Consider the following 21,455-nt stretch of genomic DNA (forward strand, 5'->3'; position numbering starts at 1 on the left):
TGTTTGTCTCTGTCTGAGGGATTGGAGCAAATGCAGTTGTATCTTAAAGCTTTGCTGTAGACAATGGATCGTGTGGTGTATCCTGGATGGAAGCTGGGGGCATGTGGGTAACTATAGCGGTCAGTAGGATTCCGGTATAGGGTAGTGTTTATGTGACCATTGCTTATTAGCACAGTAGTGTCCAGGACCTATAATTAGAGCTGGTAGACCATCAACCTTAGCCTGGACCAGTCCACCCAAGAGATCCACTTCCTGGACACTACGGTGCTAATAAGCGATGGTCACATAAACACCACCCTATACTGGAAACCTACTGACCGCTATTCCTACCTACATGCCTCCAGCTTTCACCCAGACCACACCACACGATCCATCGTCTACAGCCAAGCTCTACGATACAACCGCATTTGCTCCAACCCCTCAGACAGAGACAAAATCTCTATCAAGCATTCTTACAACTACAATACCCACCTGCTGAAGTGAAGAAACAAATTGACAGAGCCAGAAGAGTACCCAGAAGTCACCTACTACAGGACAGGCCCAACAAAGATAATAACAGAACGCCACTAGCCATCACCTTCAGCCCCCAACTAAAACCTCTCCAACGCATCATCAAGGATCTACAACCTATCCTGAAGAACGACCCACCACTCTCACAAATCTTGGGAGACAGGCCAGTCCTTGCCTACAGACAGCCCCCCCAACCTGAAGCAAATACTCACCAGCAACCACACCCCACACAACAGAACCACTAACCCAGGAACCTATCCTTGCAACAAAGCCCGTTGCCAACTGTGTCCACATATCTATTCAGGGGACACCATCACAGGGCCTAATCACATCAGCCATGCTATCAGAGGCTCGTTCACCTGCTCATCTACCAATGTGATATATGCCATCATGTGCCAGCAATGCCCCTCTGCCATGTACATTGGCCAAACTGGACAGTCTCTACATAAAAGAATAAATGGACACAAATCAGACGTCAAGAATTATAACATTCAAAAACCAGTTGGAGAACACTTCAATCTCTCTGGTCACTCAATTATAGACCTAAAGGTCGCAATATTACAACAAAAAGACTTCAAAAACAGACTCCAACAAGAGACTGCTGAATTGGAATTAATTTGCAAACTGGATACAATTAACTTAGGCTTGAATAGAGACTGGGAGTGGATGTGTCATTACACAAAGTAAAACTATTTCCCAATGTTTATCCCCTCCTCCCCCACCCCCACTGCTCCTCAGACGTTCCTGTTAACTGCTGGCAATGGCCCACCTTGATTATCACTACAAAACGTTTTCTCCCCTGCTCTCCTGCTGGTAATAGCTCATCTTAAGTGATTACTCTCCTTACAATGTGTATGACAACACCCATTTTTTCATGTTCTGTATGTATATAAATCTCCTCACTGTATTTTCCACTGAATGCATCCGATGAAGTGAGCTGTAGCTCACGAAAGCTTATGCTCAAATAAATTGGTTAGTCTCTAAGGTGCCACTAGTACTCCTTTTCCTTTTGCGAATACAGACTAACACGGCTGCTACTCTGAAACATTTCTGATAAAGTTTCTTCTGTTGGAAAATGCTTTCATCAAACCAGAAACTTCCCAAGGGAACATGTTAATTGCAACAAAAATCTGTTTAAAACAACTGGGGGAGAGAAAAGCATTTTGACAAGGTCAAAGATGTTACATTTTGACATTTTCAGAATGGAACATTTTAACTCTTTTTTGTTTTGAAATTTATTTAAAATTATATAAAAAAAGTCAAAGTCAAAATGAAACATTACAAATTACCCGAAAAGGATTTTTTTCCCCCGACATTTATTTTGTGGGATATAAACATTTGTTTTCATTCTTATTGGGAACTAAAGCAAATTTTGAAATTGTGGAATGTCCTGTGAAATGGAAATTCAAGTTCCCACAGAGCTCTAGCTGCAATGCAGTTTATAGTTTTTCTCTACCCATGTCTAATCCCTACCTGTTCAGTGTGAGTGCTGCCACCTGACAATGTCTTGACTATTTATAATAGTGACTGTTTTGGATTATGGACAACCACTAACTTTACCATTGATCACTCACTTTACCATTCCATTCTGTGCTGTGGCAGGCTTTCCACAGATGTGAAATACAAAAAGCAGCCATGGGGCCTCATCAAGTCTCTGATTGAGAAGAACACCTGGAGCGGGATAGAGGAGAATTTCAAACAACTTGGTGAGGATTTGCTTTTCGTAGTAACAGGGTGAAATCTTTTTTTGTGGATGGATCTGGTAAATTTTAGTGGTCATGAAACTGATTCTACGAGAAATAAATTTACAAAGTGTGAGATTCTCCTTGTGCCTCCTTCAAGTCAGAGGATCCCCTAGGTCAGGGGTGGGCAAACTTTTTGGCCTGAAGGCCACATCTGGGTGGGCAAATTGCATGCAGGGCCATGAATGTAGGGCTGAGGCAGGGGGTTGGGGTGCAGGAGCAAATGTGGTGTGGGAGGGGGTGTGGTGAGCAGGAAGGGGCTCAGGGCAAGGGGTTGAGGCAGAGGAGGGGTGCGGGGTGTATGAGGGGGCTCAGGGAAGGGGGTTGGGGTGCAAGAGGGGGTGTAGAGTGTGGGAGGGGGCTCAGGGCAGGGGGTTGGGGTGCAGGAGGGGTGCGGGGTGTGGCAGGGGGTTGAGGTGCATGCAGGGGGCTCAGGGCAGGGAGTTGGAGTTCGGGGTGCGGGCTCTGGCCCGGCGCCGCTTATCTGGAGCCGCTCCAGGGTGGCAGCAGCATGCGCCAGGGCAGGCTCCCTGCCTGCCCCAGCCCCACTCCGGGAAGCGGCCGGCACTACGTCCCTGTGGCCCCTGGGGGAGGGGAAGGTAGAGGGCTCTGCGTGCTGCCCTTGCCTGTGGGTACCTCCCCCGAAGCTCCCATTGGCCATGGTTCCCCGTTCCCGGGCAATGGTGTTATGCCAATAAAATAAAAACTAGCAGGATCTTATTAAAGGGGAAAAGGCAAAATGCCAGATTTATTGTGAATATAGAAAGAATCATAGTAAGTAGTTAGTTATAGCTATAACATTCCATTCAATCTCATATTTATTCACGCATTCATTCATACACACACACACACACAGGTTCTGCAAGGTTGTTATCATAGTTACCAGCCTTAGAGTTGCTCATGCCAAGCCACTGGCCAGGTGGCCTGGACATGAGGAAGGAGCAGGGCCTTGTCAGATGCTCATCTGATGCTCCTGGAAGATGGTTTGCAGAATCAGACCCCAAAGTTCTCACTTTCTAGAGTCCATTTTTATAAGAATTTATTCCTATGGCAGTCTGTGGGAATTGCTTCATCATGCTGTTGCTGAATCAATCAGTAGATGGCACATTCCTGACGGCTCTGTGCTGCCAGATGTTACCTTGTTCTTTGTTTCTCCCATCCTTGAGGCTGTGGGGTGGATTCCAGTCTTCCCTCCAATGGTCCTCTGGTTATTTCCACTTGAGGCCTTCTTCAGCCGATGTACACTGGATTCTTAGGCTGGCACCTCCCTGATCATTCAGTTATTATCCACACCAAGCATCCATCCACATACATCCTCTATCTCTATTTTAATCACAATTGTTAACAAAGCGAGATGAATACAACAAAAGGGCGGGGAGTCTCTGGGTGCTGTTTCTGTTGTTACAGAGTATTGCTTTGAGTCTCTCTCTGTGTGCATCCGATGAAGTGAGCTGTAGCTCACGAAAGCTTATGCTCAAATAAATTTGTTAGTCTCTAAGGTGCCACAAGTCCTCCTTTTCTTTTTGCGGATACAGACTAACACGGCTGTTACTCTGAAATCTGTGTGAGGAGTAGTTGTTACAAATAATTGCTTTGAGAACTGACTCTGTCTTAGAATGTACTAACACAATTAGCAGCTTGCAAGTTTCACACAGAGAGGGAGAGAAACAGTACCAAAAACCAAGAGACCTCTTAATTAGTAATACCCTGGAATTTAAACTATGGGGAATCAAACTCATTTGTGATTTTAATATAGAACTTCTTTAATATGATCCAACAATGGGAGCTTCGGGGGGAGGTACCCACAGACAAGGACAGTGTGCACAGACCTCTGGCCCCCTCCCCCAGGGGTTGCAGGGACGTGGTGCCGGGGCCCACAGTGCCATGGGGGTGGCAATCCCACGGGCCGGATCCAAAGCCCGCGGGCTGTAGTTTGCCCACCCCTGTCCTAGGTCAATATATTGCTAACTCTGGGGTGCCACTGTATTGTGCTTCCAGTATGTTATCAAAGGGCTCCTACAAAAATTTTCCACTTAGCAATCAATAGTGTTGTGTCCAAGGGACGGGGGTCAGCTCCCAAAGAGGAGGTGTGAGGATACAAAAAAAAAAAAAAAAAAAATCCATTAATTTGATTTCCCATTTAAATCAAAGTGCTTCCTTGGTTGTAGCTATGAGAAAGAAAGCAACAGTGCTTGGCAAATACATTGAGCTGTACTGTGCTGGAAAAGTATACATTTCATACCTGTAAAGTACCAAGTGTAATGATGGTAGTACAAGTCGATGGTACAGTTTAAGGAATCTCTTATGTATCATATATATTTTCTAGAAGACAACAGCCTCTATTGATTTGTTTGCCTTGCCTGTTATTTTCTCTATCATAGCCAGATAATGTGAGCTTTCCATTTGAAAAGCAAAGGGAAAAATAAATACTTATTTTCAACTGTAGAATCAGATCTGCTAATGGAAGAATATGCAATAACCCAATCTATAGAAGATCCTGGGAAACTTATTGCCCTAAGAAGACGACGACGGAATTTACACCGGAATATGGCAGAGCTGCTTCCTAAGCGTTCTTCACAGCACTCTTCTGGGGACATGGGATTAGAGTCCCAGGGCAACGTAGTAGGTGGGTATAGCAGCAGTTAGAGAGGGTGTTTTAATTAGTAAAACAGAACAAATGTGATGCCACTATGTGTATTTGTTAGACCCAGTTAGATAAAGACAGTTGGATTAATAGTTCATGTTTATTTTACGTTACTAAAGCTTAGATATACAGGATCTGGAGCATGTCTGATCCTCTTTGCAGTGACAAGCATCTGCTGAACTCAAGTCCAATCTATAATGTATTCTGCTCCAAGGTAACTCTAAACGCAGCACAAAGCTTGCACGGGAAAAGCAATGCAACCTGATTTTAAGAACTTGCACAAAATCCCAAAGCATTTAATTTTTGGACTTTGACTAAACAGGTAACTGAATGCAGTCCTTGAAACGGTTACAATTTTACAGTTGCCCCCTGGACTCATCATCCCAAATGATCATCTTGTTTTGTATTTTTAATTAAACTGACTTCTTTTTCAATCTTCTGGCTGCTTCAGTCGTTTCTGGGGCACTGAAGCTCATCTAGCATTATTGCCCCTTCCTGCCACTAGACGTGACAGATTGACTTGCCATGGCGTACAGTAACTACTTTGAAAGAGAAAAGGAACATCTGTGCACTAATGAGTGCCAGAGAACTCTGACTTATATGAAACAACTTAAATTATAACCACTGAACGGAGAACACAGACCTTAAACCAGGAAAAAAGCCCTTGAGAATATCAGAGTAAACTTGGGTTAGTAGCATATGTAACTGAGTTAATTCCCACATTCCTAATCTGCCACCATTGCTCCAGCTTTCCAGGTGAGTGCTTTTGTCTCCGTGCATGTTGCAGCCTTAATGTATGTCCCTTTGCCAGGCCAGGAAATCTGCATGTTAGGAACTATTGTAGGAGATCAGGTAACTTACACAATTCTAGGTTAACCAGTCGGTAGTGGTGGGTGACACCCTTTTAGTTTGAGAGAAAATGTACACTTCATCCTGCCCTATGCCAATATCAAATTCCCAAAGGTGTCCAATGGGGAATGCTTTTGCACTCAGCTGAATTTAAAGTGTTTTCTGCAGGATGATAATTACTGAAACCAGGTTGACTTTTGGTTCGATAGACAAGAAAAGAAACTGGAATGGTCACTGGTATGCAGCATTGGCCATGTGACCGGAATGGTCACTGGTATGCAGCATTGGCCATGTGACCGGAATGGTCACTGGTATGCAGCATTGGCCATGTGATCAGGTAGGCATATGGAAGTGAGTACGCACTGGGAGCTGCTTTGTCTAAGGCTGTCCACATAGCAGAGTTGCGGTTGTGCTGTGTCAGAGAAGACACTTGCTACACTTACAGAAGGGTTTTTTTGGTCGTTACAGTAAACCCACCCACTCAAGAGGCAGTAGCTAGGTCGACAGAAAAATTCTTATGCTGACCTAGCGATGTCTGCATCAAGGTTTAGTGTAGCTTAACTGTGTTTCTGAAGGGCATGAATTTTTCACACCCCTGAGCAACGTAGCTAGGTCAATCTAAGTTTTAAGTGTAGAACAAGCCTAACTCAGGAACATACTTCACAGCACTGCTTTGCATTAGCATAAGAGATGGACATATAAACTTGATTCTCCAGCTGATTCCTCCATTGGGATGGATAGAGAAATAGTTTCTGTTATGTGCATAAATGGGCATCCCAGACTGCGCACAGCTGGTGTGACTGTCCATCGGGGCTGCCATCTAATCCACCACTTGCTGTGCACTGTAGACTCCTCTTTAGGAGAATTAATGTTGCGCATTTCTAACCTGATCTTTTCCATTCCCTACAGGAAGGAAAAGGGATGCTGCAAGGAAGACCACAACCATCATTGTGATAATGAGCATCTTGTAAGTACTCACTGAGGTTAAACCACAATTTGATTGATGTCTGAGAGGTAATCGTATTTACACCTATATGGAAGCAGAAAAAGATGATTCATGCAGCCTGTGGTATATGGGCCCCAAGTGAGGTCAACTTCAGTGGTCTTCAGAGTAGAACCTTTGTTACTAATCATTTTCTTAGATTGTAAGGGGACTCTCTCTTTCTTTGTGTTTACATGGCATTAGCACAGTGGGGTCCTAATCAGGGCTGGCCTGAGGGGCAGGCGATCAGGGTGGTCACCGTGCATCCTGGCATCCAGGGGAATGGGAGGAAGACTCCAGGGGAGGAGCTCAATTACTGCGTTGTATGTAGAATGAAAAATGTGAGTGGTTGAACTAGTCGGTGCTGCTGCTAGTTCATGATTGTTCACGCAGTACATTTTCTAGTATTCATCCACTCTAGTTTTAAAAATGCCAAAGGGTGAGACTTCCACCACTTCCTTTGAAAGACTGTTTAACAGCCTAATACATCCCAATCAGATGCTCTTGATACCTTAAAGTCCTGCATGATGCTTTCTCAGGTTCTTTCCTGAAGGTTTGTTCAGATAGGATAGAACATTATTCATTCTGGCCATCATGGCCCAAGTAATGCTGCAGAAGCAAAATGATAGCAATGATTAAACCAGTCTGATTTTCTTTATACAGTTTGCTGCTCTTGGTTTTGCTGAATGTGACTCTCTTCCTTAAACTATCAAAGATAGAGCGTGCAGCTCAGTCATTTTACCGGGTCCACCTTCAGGATGAGAAGTCTTTAAAGTGAGTGAATTCCTCATCTTCATCCAGATATAAGAACCTGATAACTTGGATTGGACTCATAACAAGCAGATTTCAGGAGGCAAATCTTTAAATACTTTTGTAACCTGTAGCCCTTTTACAGTTGACAGTGCTGTCCAGCAAATGGCTTCACATTGCACCACTGGCTTTCTTCCTCTCCAAGATATTTTAGAATTAGCCTGCCCTTTTTCTGCACAGTCTACCCTGCTGTTTTTCTCCATCTTGTCTCATGGAGATCTACACAGAATTATAGCCTCCTCCTTTCTGCTGATCCCTGCAAGGTACAAATATCTCAAAGTTCATGTCCCGCTCACTTTTTAAAAGGATGAACTACCGGTTTTGGAGTGTGATGTAATTTAACATTTTAGCACTTCTGTTGTGCTTTACATCTTCCAACACTGTGAACATGTTATCCAATTAAATGCATTACAACATTTGCAAATGGACTTGATATTCTCAATAACTAGGTTTGTGTATCTGACTTGGAGGAGTCAATTTGGGAAGCGGTGTCTCTATATTTAAAGGATTTTAGTGTGAGGGCTGATATGTTCATGACTTTGACGCCTTTGGCTACCCCGCTTCTATTTGTTTAATGCAGACCTTGATACCTGTCTTGCTTCACCTCTGTTGGACATAGCATTGAAAGACAGAGTTTCAAAATCTAACCTAATCTTTAGCAGGGACAGAGAATGGCAGTCCTTCTAATTTTGTGCTAGGACAGACCTTTGCAACATAAGACTGGCAGAAGAACTAGATTACTTTAACTTTCCTTCAGATGAAAGATTTTACTCCTGTTTAGAAGCCTGAGGAATTCAGTTTGTTAATTACAATGCATGTTTCCTCTTAGTGTCCAGTGTATACAAATGCACTAAGGCAACATCTCTAAGAAAGTGGTAACATAGTTTCAAATGTAACTGTACACAGTCTGAATGCGGTCCTGGCTTGAAAAGTGCTAATGAGTGCAGGTAGAGACCAGTGCTTGCTGGGTATGGATGTACAGATGTTTATTCCATGGTATTGATGATTCTCATCATGTTCCCTTTTCAGCTTAGTCCCTGACATGGTGTCCAGAGAGGATATCCCTCAGCGTGACAAGGAACAGGTCCGGCAGGTGAAGGGGGTGCTGCAAGACTCTATTGCAATGCTTGAACAGGTAGGCTTCCTTCCCACACACGCTTTTGTCGCTTCTGAGGTAGCTGTGAGGAAACAAAAAAATAGAGGTCATTTTTCAAAAGTTTTAAAATCCCCTTTAAAAAATGTCTTGCTCTATGAAATAAATGAGCCGGTCTGCGGCTACCTGTCTTCAGTAAGAACAAAGCTGCAGCAGGATGTGTAAGAAAGTGGCAATATTTTCAGGCCTTGCCCCTTTTCTTTTGCTGGGCTTCATTTGTCTTTCTGTACAAATTGCCTGTTTCCTGAGCACTCCGTATTTCTGTTTGCCTAGAGCAGAAGAAGAAATAGAAAAAAACATTGATTTGATATATTCATTGCACTTTGAAGAATCATAAAAATTAGAAGCAGAGCACACCTATTAAATAATTTAGTCCCTCCTCCTGCCAGTGCTGGATTCTTCCCCAGAGTGCATGCCCCATTGGTTTGCCTAGTTCAGCTTCCTATGACCGGGTTTCAACACTATTTTTAGGAGACTGTTCCACAGCCTGGTAAATCTAACAAATAGCAAAGCTTCATTGTCTAAATTTTCCTTTAAAATTTTTTCTCCCATAATGTATAGTTCTGCTCCTTTGGATCACCCTGTGCTAAGGCAGAAATCATATTTGCCAGGATAGCTAACTCTGGGAGTCCAGGAGCTTGAGGCATATCATACTAAAATGCTTAAAAAGGGAACGTAAGCAGGTAGATTTGAGTTTGCTTCTATGCTAGTATGGCCCAGTGATAAAGTCCTGGCAGGAAGAGTCATACAGCCACTGGATTTCAAGTTGTTTCCAAATGAAAGGTGTTTGTAAGAAGAGTGGGACTTGGATACACAGTGGAAAATGTCATGCTGTGAGGAGTTATCTGCCTACCTCAAGATAATTGGATTCAGATTGGATTGGCTGCCTTTCTGAGAGCAATCAGTGCAGGAGTGGAGACAAACAAGAAGTCTTCTCAGGCTGAAACTCAGCCTGTCTTGCTAAGTGAAGTTCTAGGATGCCCCGGGGGCTTTGAACTGCACATCCTAGTGGAAGAATATTTGGTCCGCTTGTTGGTGGGAGACCATCAGGCAGGAAAGGCACCAGCATCTCACAAGCTGGTGATTTAGGCCCACACTTAAGAACCCCCTCTTGATATGGATAATCCTTTCCAATGACATCTTTGTTTCTAACTTTGCTCCCTTGTTTTGGTGAAAGTTGTGGTGAGGCAGCTCTGGTGTTACCTGGAGACCACAGACTTCCTTGACGACTGTCAGTTTCATTTTAAGCTTGAATAGAGTACAGAGACTGTGTTGGTCTTGCTGGAAGATGATCATAAATGAAGCCATTGGCTGTAAGCTTGTCTGGGAATGGTTTCAAACACTGTTAAAAGCCACAGTGTGGACAGGACCTCGGATACAGTTGTGAAAAAGGCTAATATAATTCTGAGGTGTAGACACAGGAGTTTTGTGTGTAAGACACAGGAGGTAATTGTTCTGCTCTATTCATCACTGGTGAGGCCTCAGCTGGAGTACTCTGTCCAGTTCTGGGTGCTACACTTTAAGAAAGAGTCCATAGGAGAGCAACAAAAATGATAAAAGGTTTAGAACACATGATCTATTAGGAAACGTTAAATATACTTAGTTTTTTTGTTTTGTTTTGTTTTGAGTCTTGAAAAAAGAAACCCAAAGGGGGACATTATAACAGTCTTCAAATATGCTATGGGCTGTTATAAAGAGGACAGGAATCAATTGTTCTCCATATCCACTGAAGGTTAGGCAAGAAGTAATGGACTTAACCTGCAGCAAGGGAAATTTTGGTTAGATATTAGGGAAAGCTTTCAAACTATAAACGGTAGTTAAGCTCTATAGTAGGCTTCCAAGGGAAGTTATGGAATCCCCATCACTGGAGGTTTTAAGAACAGGTTGGACAAACACCTGTCAGGGATGGTCTAGGTTTACCTGGTCCTATCTCTGAGCAGGGGGATGGACTTGATGACCTCTCAAGGTCCCTTCCAGTCATACGTTTCTATGATTCTGTGATCTCCCCCTTGCGATGGACAAAGATCAAGTGTCCATGCTGATCCTTTTACATCTATCAAATAACTTTGATGTTGGTTATGAGGTGGCTTTGGTGCATTTGTGAACCCATGAAAAGCTAAGATAGGATTACTTTTGAATGGCTCCATTCTCTTCTTTCTGAGAGAACTGGGCAATTGCTCAATTTGCTCCGAGGATTTTTTTTTGTGTAGCGTGCCACAGGCTTTTAAGTGGTCATCCCTCTTGCTCTACATGTATGTAAGATGGCAACAGGTGAAGATGAGCTGGCTTCACCTGCAGTGGCATCAGTGTGCAGATATTTGGCTCTGTCTCCATTTCAATTTTTATTTTAAAAACTCCACATTTTAAAAATATCTGATAAGGGAGTTTGAGGGAGAGCAGATATTTGTGGGATCATTCCTTTCATCCTTCCTCCTTTCCAGGCTCCTCCAGTTGCATAACACTGTGGTTTTCAAACTTTTTCCATACCATGACCCTATATTCTAACTGGAAAAGTTTGGGGACCTGCCCCACTTCCATCTAGCTATAAAAACAAGGAGGGTGCAGACGCATTTTTGACCGCTGGATTGAGAAGCCATGGCTTAGCAAATGAAAGATTGCAAAATTGATTGATTTCATTTTTTAAAACTTTTTAGCCTATTAACCTTTTTAACTTAATTATTTTTTTTCTTCTCTTTCTGACTCCGACTCTCCTATTTTCCTAACTTCCTACCATTCTGACAGTAGTTAATTCCAAATAGCTAAAATGGTATTTTTAAAGAACATAGAAAATTAAATATTGAACTATATTGAGTGAGAATTTAACCACATTTCCTATCTTAAAAAAAATAAATCACCCACCACTTTTTTCCTGTGCAAGTCATGGTACACTTTAGATTGCTATAATATTGTGCCCTTTCTGAGTGCTGGCAGTTTTCTGCATTCATCCTTGTCCTCAGAGCACACTGAAGGCATCATGCCTCTATTATAGTGCACATCTTGTTGGGGTGTTCCTTTCAGTATTTGCCATGTGCAACAACTATGTTAAAAATGACAATGTGATGGTTTCTTTCTTGCAATGTAGCCAGTGCAGCATAGTCTAGCAGGGTAACAGAATTTAGGACAGCTCTGTAACTATGTAGAAATGACAGTCTATGCTGTGTACTGTGCTTGCCTAGCAGCTGTAATATAAATCCCTGGAAAAATCATGGAGCAGGTCCTCAAGGAATCAATTCTGAAGCACTTAGAGGAGAGGAAAGTGATCAGGAACAGTCAGCATGGATTCACCAAGGGCAAGTCATGCCTGACTAATCTAATTGCCTTCTATGACGAGATAAGTGGCTCTGTGGATGAGGGGAAAGCAGTGGACATGTTATTCCTTGACTTTAGCAAAGCTTTTGATATGGTGTCCCACAGTATTCTTGCCAGCACATTAAAAGAAGTATGGGCTGGATGAATGGACTATAAGGTGGATAGAAAGCTGGCTAGATCATCGGGCTCAATGGATAGTGATCAACAGGTCCATGTCTGGTTGGCAGCTGGTATCAAACTGAGGGTCGATCCTGGGGCTGGTTTTGTTCAAATCTTCATTAAAGATCTGGGGGATGGTGTGGATTGCACCCTCAGCAAGTTTGCAGATGACACTAAACTGGGAGGAGAGGATTGGGCCAAAAGAAATCTGATGAGGCTCAACAAGGACAAGTGCAGAGTCCTGCACTTAGGACGGAAGAATCCCATGCACCGCTACAGACTTGGGACCGAGTGCCTAGGCAGCAGTTCTGCACAAAAGGACCTAGGGGTTACAGTGGACGAGAAACTGGATATGAGTCAACAGTGTGCCCTTGTTGCCAAGAAGGCTAACGGTATTTTGGGCTGTATAGGTAGGAGCATTGCCAGCAGATCGAGGGACGTGATCATTCCCCTCTATTCGGCATTGGTGAGACCTCATCTGGAGTACTGTGTCCAGTTTTGGGCCCCACGCTACAAGAAGGATGTGGAAAAATTGGCAGCGGAGGGCAACAAAAATGATTAGGGGGCTGAAGCACATGACTTATGAGGAGAGGTTGAGGGAACTGGGATTATTTAGTCTGCAGAAAAGAAGAGTGAGGGGGGATTTGATAGCTGCTTTCAGTTACCTGAAAGGGGGTTCCATGGAGGATGGATCTCGACTGTTCTCAGCGGTACCAGATAACAGAACGAGGAGTAATGGTCTCAAGTTGCAGTGGGGGAGGTTTAGGTTGGCTATTAGGAAAAACTCTTTCGTTAGGAGGGTGGTGAAGCACTGGAATGGGTTACCTAGGAAGGTGGTGGAATCTCCTTCCTTAGAGGTTTTTAAGGTCAGGCTTGACAAAGCCCTGGCTGGGATGATTTAGTTGGGGATTGGTCCTGCTTTGAGCAGGGGGTTGGACTAGATGACCTCCTGAGGTCCCTTCCAACCCTGATATTCTGTGATTCTACGGTTGATTCTAAATGGTTTACTGCAAACTACTGTTAATATGAAAGGGTGGGAGGGAATTATTCTGAATGTAAAAATAAAACATTTACATCTCATCCTTGCAGCAGCATAATTTATATACTTTTGGGGGCCGGGGGTTGTATCTCCACAGCTGAAGAGCTCCCTTTCTATGCTTCAGAGAAGCTTTGATCACCTGAACAAGACCAAGAGTGATGAGACTGAGAGTTAACATTACCAACACCCACAACTCAAGATGTCATGAGAATGAAGATACTGCATGTCTGTTTGGGGGTGGGGGGTTTGACATTCTGTTGTCTCAGAGCTTTTTACTATTTTTTGTTCAGCAGCTGCTGGTGCAGCTAATACAGACCTCTGGATAAAACAGGGCAGGTTCTGAGGTCCTGTAACTCTGAGAATCTCTACCCACCACCCCCATACATCTGGTTTTCTTGTGAACAAGCCAGAGGTGTGAATGAGTGAGAACATTATACTGTACTGTGTAACTGTGATGTGCAAATTACAGAGAAGTGCAACCTCAGCACAGTAATGATTGTATCTAATGAAAACTGAACTCTTTTATATTGATTTGAAGAATCAGTGGCACTAAGCTACAGCGGGGGCAGGACGGGGGATGTTCTGTAAAGAAATAACAGCAGGCAGTGATTTCACATATCCAGGATATTCATATGCTCCTTCATAGACATACATATTGTGTAAAACAAGTCAGCAGTTTGAAATACCCATATTTATTTTTTTAAGATTGCATTTTTTTGTTTCACTCAAAGTAAAAGAGCTCCATGTTTAATCTCTTATTAAACTGTTCTGCACACTGATGGGCTCTGCTAATTCCTCCCCCTCACCCCACCACATCTGTTCAGCTTGCCTAATGAAATTTCAGCACTCCAAAAGAAATTGTTCCTTCAGTCCTTGGTGTGATACCCAGCAATGATAACAGACCATTGGGAAAGGGCCAGATTAGAAACCAAAATTGAGGGGGCCCTTATATTGGTTGGGGGAAGCCCTGTTAGCAACTTCCTAAAAAACCTAAACCAGGGTTAACCATGGCTGCTGCTACAACATTGCCAACTCTACATTACAGAAACTGGCATGTTTAATCATGCTTGAAAAACATGCTTGTACCCCAGCTGTGTTATGGTTTTCATGTCTTTGTGGACAGCAAAACAACACATTAAATATGTGAGGGATGTGTATTTTAACCCTGAAAGGTAGTTCCCTGATGTGATTGTCATGGTTTTGGTTTTATGTTCATACAAGCAAGAAGAAACTATAACATGGCTGGGTTACAAGTATGTGAAAATTGGCTGTTTTGTTGTGGAGGAAGGGCCACAATTTCCCTAGCCAGTGTATGCAGTGCATCACTGTGCTACAAACCCATTTACTGACCAGTGTATATTGTATTTTGGAGTTCCTTTCAAACAGGACTATAGTCTGCAAAAACTAATGTCCTGTTTACACTACAACTATGAACTGTGTCAGGGGACCTGGTTATAATTGTCCCTGACCCAGTCTATTTTCCAGTGTAGATGGAATGCTGCGTGTTTTATAAGCAGCCTCATAGTTATGGTCTTGTCTGTGTTGTAAACTAGAGCTGTTACAACCAAGGACCACCGTTGTTACCAGCTCCCTGATGCAGTTGTAGCGTAGATGGCGCTGCAGACGTGTACACTGTGTGGCAATGAAAGCGTGAGCTCAGTGCCTTGCTCTGTATCCACTAGCTGCAGTGAGCCAAGTCCGTGACAATTATTGGGGCATTATCTCCCACTCCTTATCTATTGGCGGCCGGCCTGCCTGTCGTCTGGTAAGCATATGGGTAAAGGCAGCTAGTTTTTAGCAGTTAGGATGCAAGACTGGTGCTTGTCTACTACTGATTGAAATACTTTGGCTTGTGTTTGTGGCCACACTCTGAATGTCTATGGAACCAAGAACTTCCCAGGACCGTGTACTGAGCAGGAAGGATAGTTGTAGTTGCTCCTCTCTGTTGCAGCTGCTGGTCGGATTCTCCCCCAGCCTTTTGTCTACAGACTTCCGCTGAACAGTTCTGATTTTGCAAGCTGCCCCTGGCAAACCGGTACCCGCAGGGACGTGCTTTGTCTTGCTCATCGGCTGCTACTTTGCTGGGCAGATCCTTCCCCTTTGCGCCTTTCAAAAGCCACCAGCGGGGCCTGCGGCGGTGCGAGGAGACAGCGACGTTAAACCGGAGCAAGCGTGCGTGGCGCCGGCCACCCGCGGAGTTGCACCAGTTCAACACACCCAAGCGCGGCCCCCGCTTCGTTAAACCGATGCCACGGCTGCACGGCCTGGGGGAGGGGCGGATGCGGCAGCGCTGGCTCGCCAGGGAGCTCGCGGCTCCTCTAGCCCCACCCGGGCTCGCTGGGCGGGAGCGGAGCGCCCCAGCCTGGCCGGGCAAAGCTACCGCCGCGCGCGCGGCAATCGCCTGGGTACGGGCCGGGGCCGGGAGCGCGCGCGGCCGGCTCTGTGACGTAGCGTCTGCACCGCGTTCTGCGCCAGGCTTCGGCGGGCAGGGTGGAGCACACCATTCCCGGGGCCGGCCTGCACCCCCTACCTGTCGCCACCCTCCTCGCCCTTTAAGCAGGCGGGCCTCTGCCGTGACGTCATGGCTGGCCCCGCCCCGCCCGCGCCTGCATTGGGCCATCCCGGCTGAGGTTGGCACGGGGGGAGGGGGGTGTTCGGAAGCGGTTGGGGAGGCTGCCGGCTGCCCACCCTCAGCCGGGAGGGGGGGCGGCGGGGCGCGCGCGTGAGGCGAGTGACGGGGGTGAGAGCCTGCGGGGGGCGTAGCCAATCACAGCTGTTCTCCGGGATGGGGTGTGCGGAGTGAATGGGGGCGCGGGCGCCGGAGGGCGGGGTGGCTGGAGGAGAAGGAGGAGGGGGCTCGGGTGCAGCAGGGCGGGTGTGTGTGCGGGGCCGGGGGAGGACGGGCTGAGCACCTGGGTGGGCTCAGGGGGCAGCTGGGACCCCCCCCCCCCGTTCTCCCTCCGACGGGCTGGCCCGGGCTGGAGCCGTGGGGGCCCGGGGCTGCTGGTCTAAGCCGGGGAGTAGAGGAGTTGCCCCTGAAGCCCCCCGCCCGGCCCCGCCGCCCCTCTTTCCACTCACGTCTGGCTTTTGTGTCAGAAATAGCCGGCCACTCGCTTCTGCAGGACCCCAGCAGGCAGTGCCGGGACAGCCGCGTCCCTGTGCCCTTCCCCGCTGCCCCCCGCAGGAGTCGCCGTCGCACGCCGGCCAGAGCGAGCGGGAGCCGCAGTTGCCTGAGGAGTCAGCGGCAGGAAACCTGGGAAAAGGAGGAAGAAGGCCGAAGGGTCTGAGATGGAGGAGCCGCTCTGCTGCTGCGAGTACATTGACCGGAGAGGGGAGAAGAACCATCTAGTGGCCTGTTGCTGTGACTGCGAGGACCTCGATGAGGGCTGTGAAAGGTAAAGAGCCTAGTCTCTAATCTGCCTTTACACAGGGGGGCTCATACCACGCTCATTACCGTGGTATCTTGAGTGTCTCCCCCCACTCTTTATCCAGCTTCTTTAGAAAGGGGCACTGTGTGGTCAGGCTCAGCTTTGGAAACCCAGTCTACACATAGCTGCTCCATTTGGTACTTTTAAACATCTCCCTGTCAGATAGGAGTGGTTGTCTGTGTCAAGTGCCAATTGACAAGGGACTGGGCGTTTTGGGAATGTCAAAAGCCTTCTGCCCGGTTGGGATAAAGGCTGGGGTAATAGAGCTGGCTGGGAATTTCACAGCAAAACAGGATTTCATCAGAAAATTCTTGTTTGTTAAACCCAAAATGTTATGTGGAAACTTACTGGGTTCAAAGAACTTTCACTGAAGCACAGGCAGGGTTCCTGCCTGCCTGGTTTCCTGCCAGCTTGCATGCAGGGCTGCTAGAGACCCAGGACTTCCAGGATCTGCAGCATTAGGGTAAGCCCCACAGTGTGGACTGCCCCAGAGCCAGAGATCTGTGGACACCCAGACCTGATTCTTGTCAGTTTCAGAGCTGCTATTCAGCTGGTTTCTGAATCAGGGACAGATTTTGTTGAAGTGGGTAGATGGAATCACAGAAGTTAGAGAGTGAAAAGGCCTAATATTAATAGAATAACCTTGCATTGGTCTTTAGAGATTTCTTTAAAAAGGCACATCTCCTGTCCGAGAAAGATTACAGGTTACATCAGATGGGCATAAAACAGGAAGAAATGGGAAGGGAAATAGGGAGTGAGTCAATGTGATTGATGTGAAGTGATTGAATCTTGTGGGTTCTGATAGATTGTAAGGAGAGACTGAACTAAGAGGGGAGTAGACAGCACAGAAGTGTCTCATGTATGTGAGCAAAATCTGTGCTTTTCCCTAACAGGTGGCTGACGTGCAGATCTTTGCCCCCGGGGACTTTAGAGAGAATTGCAGACACCATCTTGGATCGCTTCCGCATCCCCTGGCTTAAGGGGGCCATAAAGATCAATATCAGCCTGCTCCCACCACTAGTCCTGCTGCCAGTCTTCCTCCACGTAGCAGCTCTGCACTTCCTGTTGGCACTTGTTATCCTGACATCCCTTCCTGTGGTGGTGCTGTGGTACTACTACCTCACGCATAGAAGAAAGGGACGGACTCTCTTCTTTTTGAGCCTGGGGCTGTTCTCTCTGGGGTACATGTATTATGTGTTCCTCCGGGAAGTGGTTCCCCGAGGCCATGTGGGGCAAACTCAGGTGGTTATTCTCACCTGTGGGCTAATTCTCATGCTTGTGGCCCTGTCTCAAGCCAAGAGAGACCCTGGCTACCTTGCCAGCCAAATGAGCAATGACAAATCACCATGCCAAGGCAGCAATGACTTGCCAAACAGGAAAATCCTGGGGAGTTCCAATGGGCTTCACGGAGCAGCTGTGTCTGGCATTGCCAGCTGTCATGCTAAGAACAGTGATGCCAAGGGCTATTCTAGAACGTTGGCCGAGGGACTAGACAGAGCAAAGGAGGACTGGTGCACCAAATGTCAGCTGATTAGGCCACCTCGGGCTGGACATTGCCGGTTGTGTGGCATATGTGTAAGGAGACTGGACCATCACTGTGTCTGGTAGGTGCCATGGACTTCTGAGGTTGTTGTTTAAGGTTAAAGAAGTTGTTGCTCTTTGATCCAGATGCTAGGAGTCAAATAGGGCTGCCGCTTGGATTTGGTGCCTTTCATTTTGGTACAGAGAGCTGTCATTTGCCCCAAGTAGGGTGACATGATAACTAGCCAACTCTGGTGAGGAGATCTATGTTTCAAGACCAGGTTTTGGTCTCTGGGTCCTAGTCTGTCTGCAATGACAATTTTAGGGAAATTTCCCACTGTGACTCTAGAACCAGTACAGTTCCACTGAGTGGAGTGCTAGTGATGTAAGAAAGGGGTCAGGGTTTTTTTTTTACCGCCATGATGTTTAAACATGCTCTAAGCAGGTATAAATTTTGTGACATGCTAGCACTCCTGCAATTGCTTCCACCACTGGAGCTGCACTGGTGCTACAGCAGCAGGGGGAGAGTCCCTAAAATTGCCAGTGTAAATGCAGCCCAAGATCCCAGGGATGGTGGTGTGCGGATATATCAAGCAAGGAGACGTCACCTTTCTTAGGGTTTTAGAAAAGGCTCAGAGCCTGCCAGCAGGCAATTGACAGGATGTGGGAGGCTCTCCCAGAGCTATATTGACACTGGCAGGATCTGAATATGCTGTTTTTACATTTCCTTAATTATTGGCCTAAATTACTAGCCTGTGCCCTTGAGTGGATTTATGTGCACTCTGGTGAGTGTATTATACAGACACACCTTGGAACCAAATTCTCTGCCAGTCAGGGGAGAGAGACACTTTTTTTTTTTTTTAAGTAAAGAAAAATGTTTTATAAAATGTTCTTTCCTTTGGAGGATTAACAGCTGCGTAGGGGAGCGGAACCACCGAGCCTTTATCCTTGTGCTATCACTCTTCCTGCTCACCTCCGTTTATGGAATTACACTGACCCTGGACACCATCTGTAGGGGCCAAAATATGTTCATAGCGCTGTTCTACTGCCCAGGGACCTATGCAGACTACAGGTGAGAAATCTTCTCAGGGACAGGGCAAGGGGTGGGGACATGGGTCCTTCCTCAGAGGTCAGATCATGTAGCTCAGTTCCCACTTGTTACTTGCTTCGAGTTCCGGAGGCCCCAGTCCATCTCCTATGGCCCGCGTCGTGCCTGACAAACAATGAATTTATCCTCACAACTCCTGGGAGACTGAGAAGTGCTGTCCCCATTCTATAGCAAGGGATGCTGTAGGCACAGAGTTAGTTTCTCAAGGTCCCATAGAAAGTCAGTGGCAGAGCCAGGACTGGAACTCAGTTCTCCTATGTCACACTCCTGTGCCTTAAACATAAGACCATCCTACTTGTCCCTCCGTCTCTGTCCTTTCACCTCATCCTCAGTGTATGAGTCTTCCAAGCTGTTGCTTCTTCATCTGACTCCCTCCACCAATCCCTGCTGCCTGAGTCCCCAGACTTCCCTTCTTACTCTCTGGTTCCCTCCAAAGATCCTCACCTGCCCCCTTCCGCTGCCTCTCCAGTGCTCAGGAGCTCTCATGTTGCCTGGCTGCATCCTGCCACCCCTTCATCAGCTCCACAGATCCTCCTTCCATTCAGCTGCCTCTGTGTTGTCCTGTAGTTCCAGTATTTATTTATTTTTATTATCCAGTAGCACCTAGAAGCCCCTATTGGGATGGGCTCCCCTTTGGACTAGATCCTGTACAGCTTACACAGTAGCTGACAGCCATTGCTTTGAAGAGGTTACAGTCTAAATCAGGGGTGGGCAAAATACGGTCTGCAGGCTGGATCCGGCCCAGCAGGGCTTTGGATCCAGCCCGCGGGATTGCCAGCCCATGGGATTGCCACCCCAGTGGAGCCATGGGGCTAAGGCAGGCTCCCTGGCTGCCCTGGCCCCACGCCGCCCCCAGAAGTGGCCGGCACCATGTCCCTGCAGCCCCTGAGGGAGCGGGGGGGCAGAGGGCTCCAAGCACTGCCCTCGCCTGCGGGCACCAGCCCCCATTGGCTGGGAACGGGGAACTGTGGCCAATGGGAGCTTTGTGGGAGTTACCCGCAGGTGAGGGCAGCTCACAGAGCCCTCTGCCCTCCCCTCCCCCAGGGGCCGCGGGGAGCCTGCCTTAGCCCCGCTGCGCGCTGCTTCCACCCCGGAGCTGCTCAAGGTAAGCAGCGCCGGGTTGGAGACTGAACCCTTCCTGCACCCCAACCCACTGCTCTGAGCCCCCTGCCTCAGCTTCCACCCCTCCTGCACCCCACCCCTCTGCACCCCAACCCCTGCCCTGAGTCCCCTCATGCACCCCAACCCCTTGCCCTGAGCCCCTTCCTGCACACCGCACCCCTACCCCAGCCCTACATTCATGGCCCTGTATGCAATTTCCCTACCCAGATGTGGCCCTCGGGCCAAAAAAAATTGCCCAGCCCTAGTCTAAATAGACAAGATCGGGAGTGGGGAGAAGGAATTCAATATACAAGCAAGTGATCAGGGAGGTTGGGAGATGAAATGCCAGGTCCAAGAGTTTTGGGGGTTACTGGGTGGTGTGTAGCTGGGGAGTGGCAGTGATGTAGGGAAGGAAAGAGGTTGAGTTGTAGGGAGGAGGTGGGAGGGCAATGGAGAGGTTGTGTTTGCGACTGCAGCAGAGACTTAACCAGTCCAAGTTAGGTGTAGGTTAGGACATCCAGTGGTTGCCGCCATGCAGAGTTTGGCCTTCATAGTCTAGCGCTTTTTATAAGGTGTCCTGAAAGATCACCCCTTTCTACTCCCATGGAACTGGTGTGGGAGAGTGGACCAGGCTGTTAGTGTCTAGAGCATTTGAGTGGTAGATTCAATGAACAGACAGGGAATGAGGGTTGGTGGGTCCCAGACTGCAGCTGCTTCCTTCTGTGACTGTATAAGTTGAGCTCCCCTTAGAGTTTGTAAACAGTGTGATCTAGTGGTTAGGGCAGTAGAATGTGAGTCAGACCTCCTTTACCCAGCGTCACCAAAGATTTGCTGGTGTGACTCTGAGCGTGTCACTTCACTTCACATCTCTGTGCATGAGTTTGTCCAGCTACAAAAAGGGCTTAGTGCTTGCCTCTCTCCCAGGCATGGTGACAAAAACATTAACGTTTATACAGTGCTGAAACAGAGGCTAGAACACTGGACTGAGACTCAGGAGGCCCGGGTTCAAATCCTGGCTCTGGTGGTGACCTCAGTTTCCCCACCTGTACAATGGGCATATTGATACTGCCCTCCTGTGTAAAGCACTTTGAGTTCTACTG

The 21,455-nt window shown here is 46.9% G+C and overlaps 2 protein-coding genes and 3 long non-coding RNA genes across 17 annotated transcripts in view; 3 read left to right on the top strand and 2 right to left on the bottom strand.

Annotated features, from left to right (window-relative positions):
- Positions 1-14,451, top strand: part of GRAMD1C (GRAM domain containing 1C) — an 87,210-nt gene extending 72,759 nt beyond the window's left edge. For 8 of the 9 annotated variants that reach the window (XM_043538660.1, XM_043538663.1, XM_027824515.3 and 5 more), the window contains 6 exons: positions 2,113-2,216; positions 4,699-4,878; positions 6,655-6,712; positions 7,391-7,501; positions 8,567-8,672; positions 13,295-14,451. In XM_043538660.1, coding sequence (XP_043394595.1) covers positions 2,113-2,216; positions 4,699-4,878; positions 6,655-6,712; positions 7,391-7,501; positions 8,567-8,672; positions 13,295-13,372 — 637 coding nt within the window. In that variant the 3' untranslated portion in view covers positions 13,373-14,451. The remainder of the gene's footprint in view (positions 1-2,112; positions 2,217-4,698; positions 4,879-6,654; positions 6,713-7,390; positions 7,502-8,566; positions 8,673-13,294) is intronic. The other variant, XM_043538662.1, reaches the window with a different exon arrangement.
- LOC122464169 lies at positions 1-17,111 on the bottom strand. The gene is made up of 3 exons (XR_006288095.1): positions 17,100-17,111; positions 1,024-1,033; positions 1-188 (listed from the first exon to the last, which is right to left on the bottom strand). It is a non-coding gene; the product is annotated as an uncharacterized LOC122464169 (long non-coding RNA).
- LOC122464170 lies at positions 3,627-3,925 on the top strand. Its single transcript, XR_006288096.1, has 2 exons — positions 3,627-3,682; positions 3,822-3,925. It is a non-coding gene; the product is annotated as an uncharacterized LOC122464170 (long non-coding RNA).
- On the bottom strand, positions 5,339-16,452 carry LOC114020025. Its single transcript, XR_005226794.2, has 3 exons — positions 16,276-16,452; positions 8,817-8,959; positions 5,339-8,715 (listed from the first exon to the last, which is right to left on the bottom strand). It is a non-coding gene; the product is annotated as an uncharacterized LOC114020025 (long non-coding RNA).
- ZDHHC23 (zinc finger DHHC-type palmitoyltransferase 23) overlaps positions 16,056-21,455 on the top strand; it is a 27,157-nt gene continuing 21,757 nt past the window's right edge. For 2 of the 5 annotated variants that reach the window (XR_006288094.1, XM_043538671.1), the window contains exons 1-3: positions 16,058-16,592; positions 17,519-18,229; positions 19,051-19,218. Coding sequence is in view for 4 of the 5 variants with exons in the window: in XM_043538671.1 (XP_043394606.1) it covers positions 16,486-16,592; positions 17,519-18,229; positions 19,051-19,218 (986 nt within the window). In the remaining variant the exon portion in view is untranslated. Of the gene's footprint in view, positions 16,593-17,518; positions 18,230-19,050; positions 19,219-21,455 lie in introns of all 5 variants that reach the window. The other 3 variants (XM_043538669.1, XM_043538670.1, XM_007062086.4) reach the window with 3 other exon arrangements.

Source organism: Chelonia mydas, chromosome 1 (assembly GCF_015237465.2).
Source record: "Chelonia mydas isolate rCheMyd1 chromosome 1, rCheMyd1.pri.v2, whole genome shotgun sequence".
NCBI lineage: Eukaryota > Metazoa > Chordata > Testudines > Cheloniidae > Chelonia > Chelonia mydas.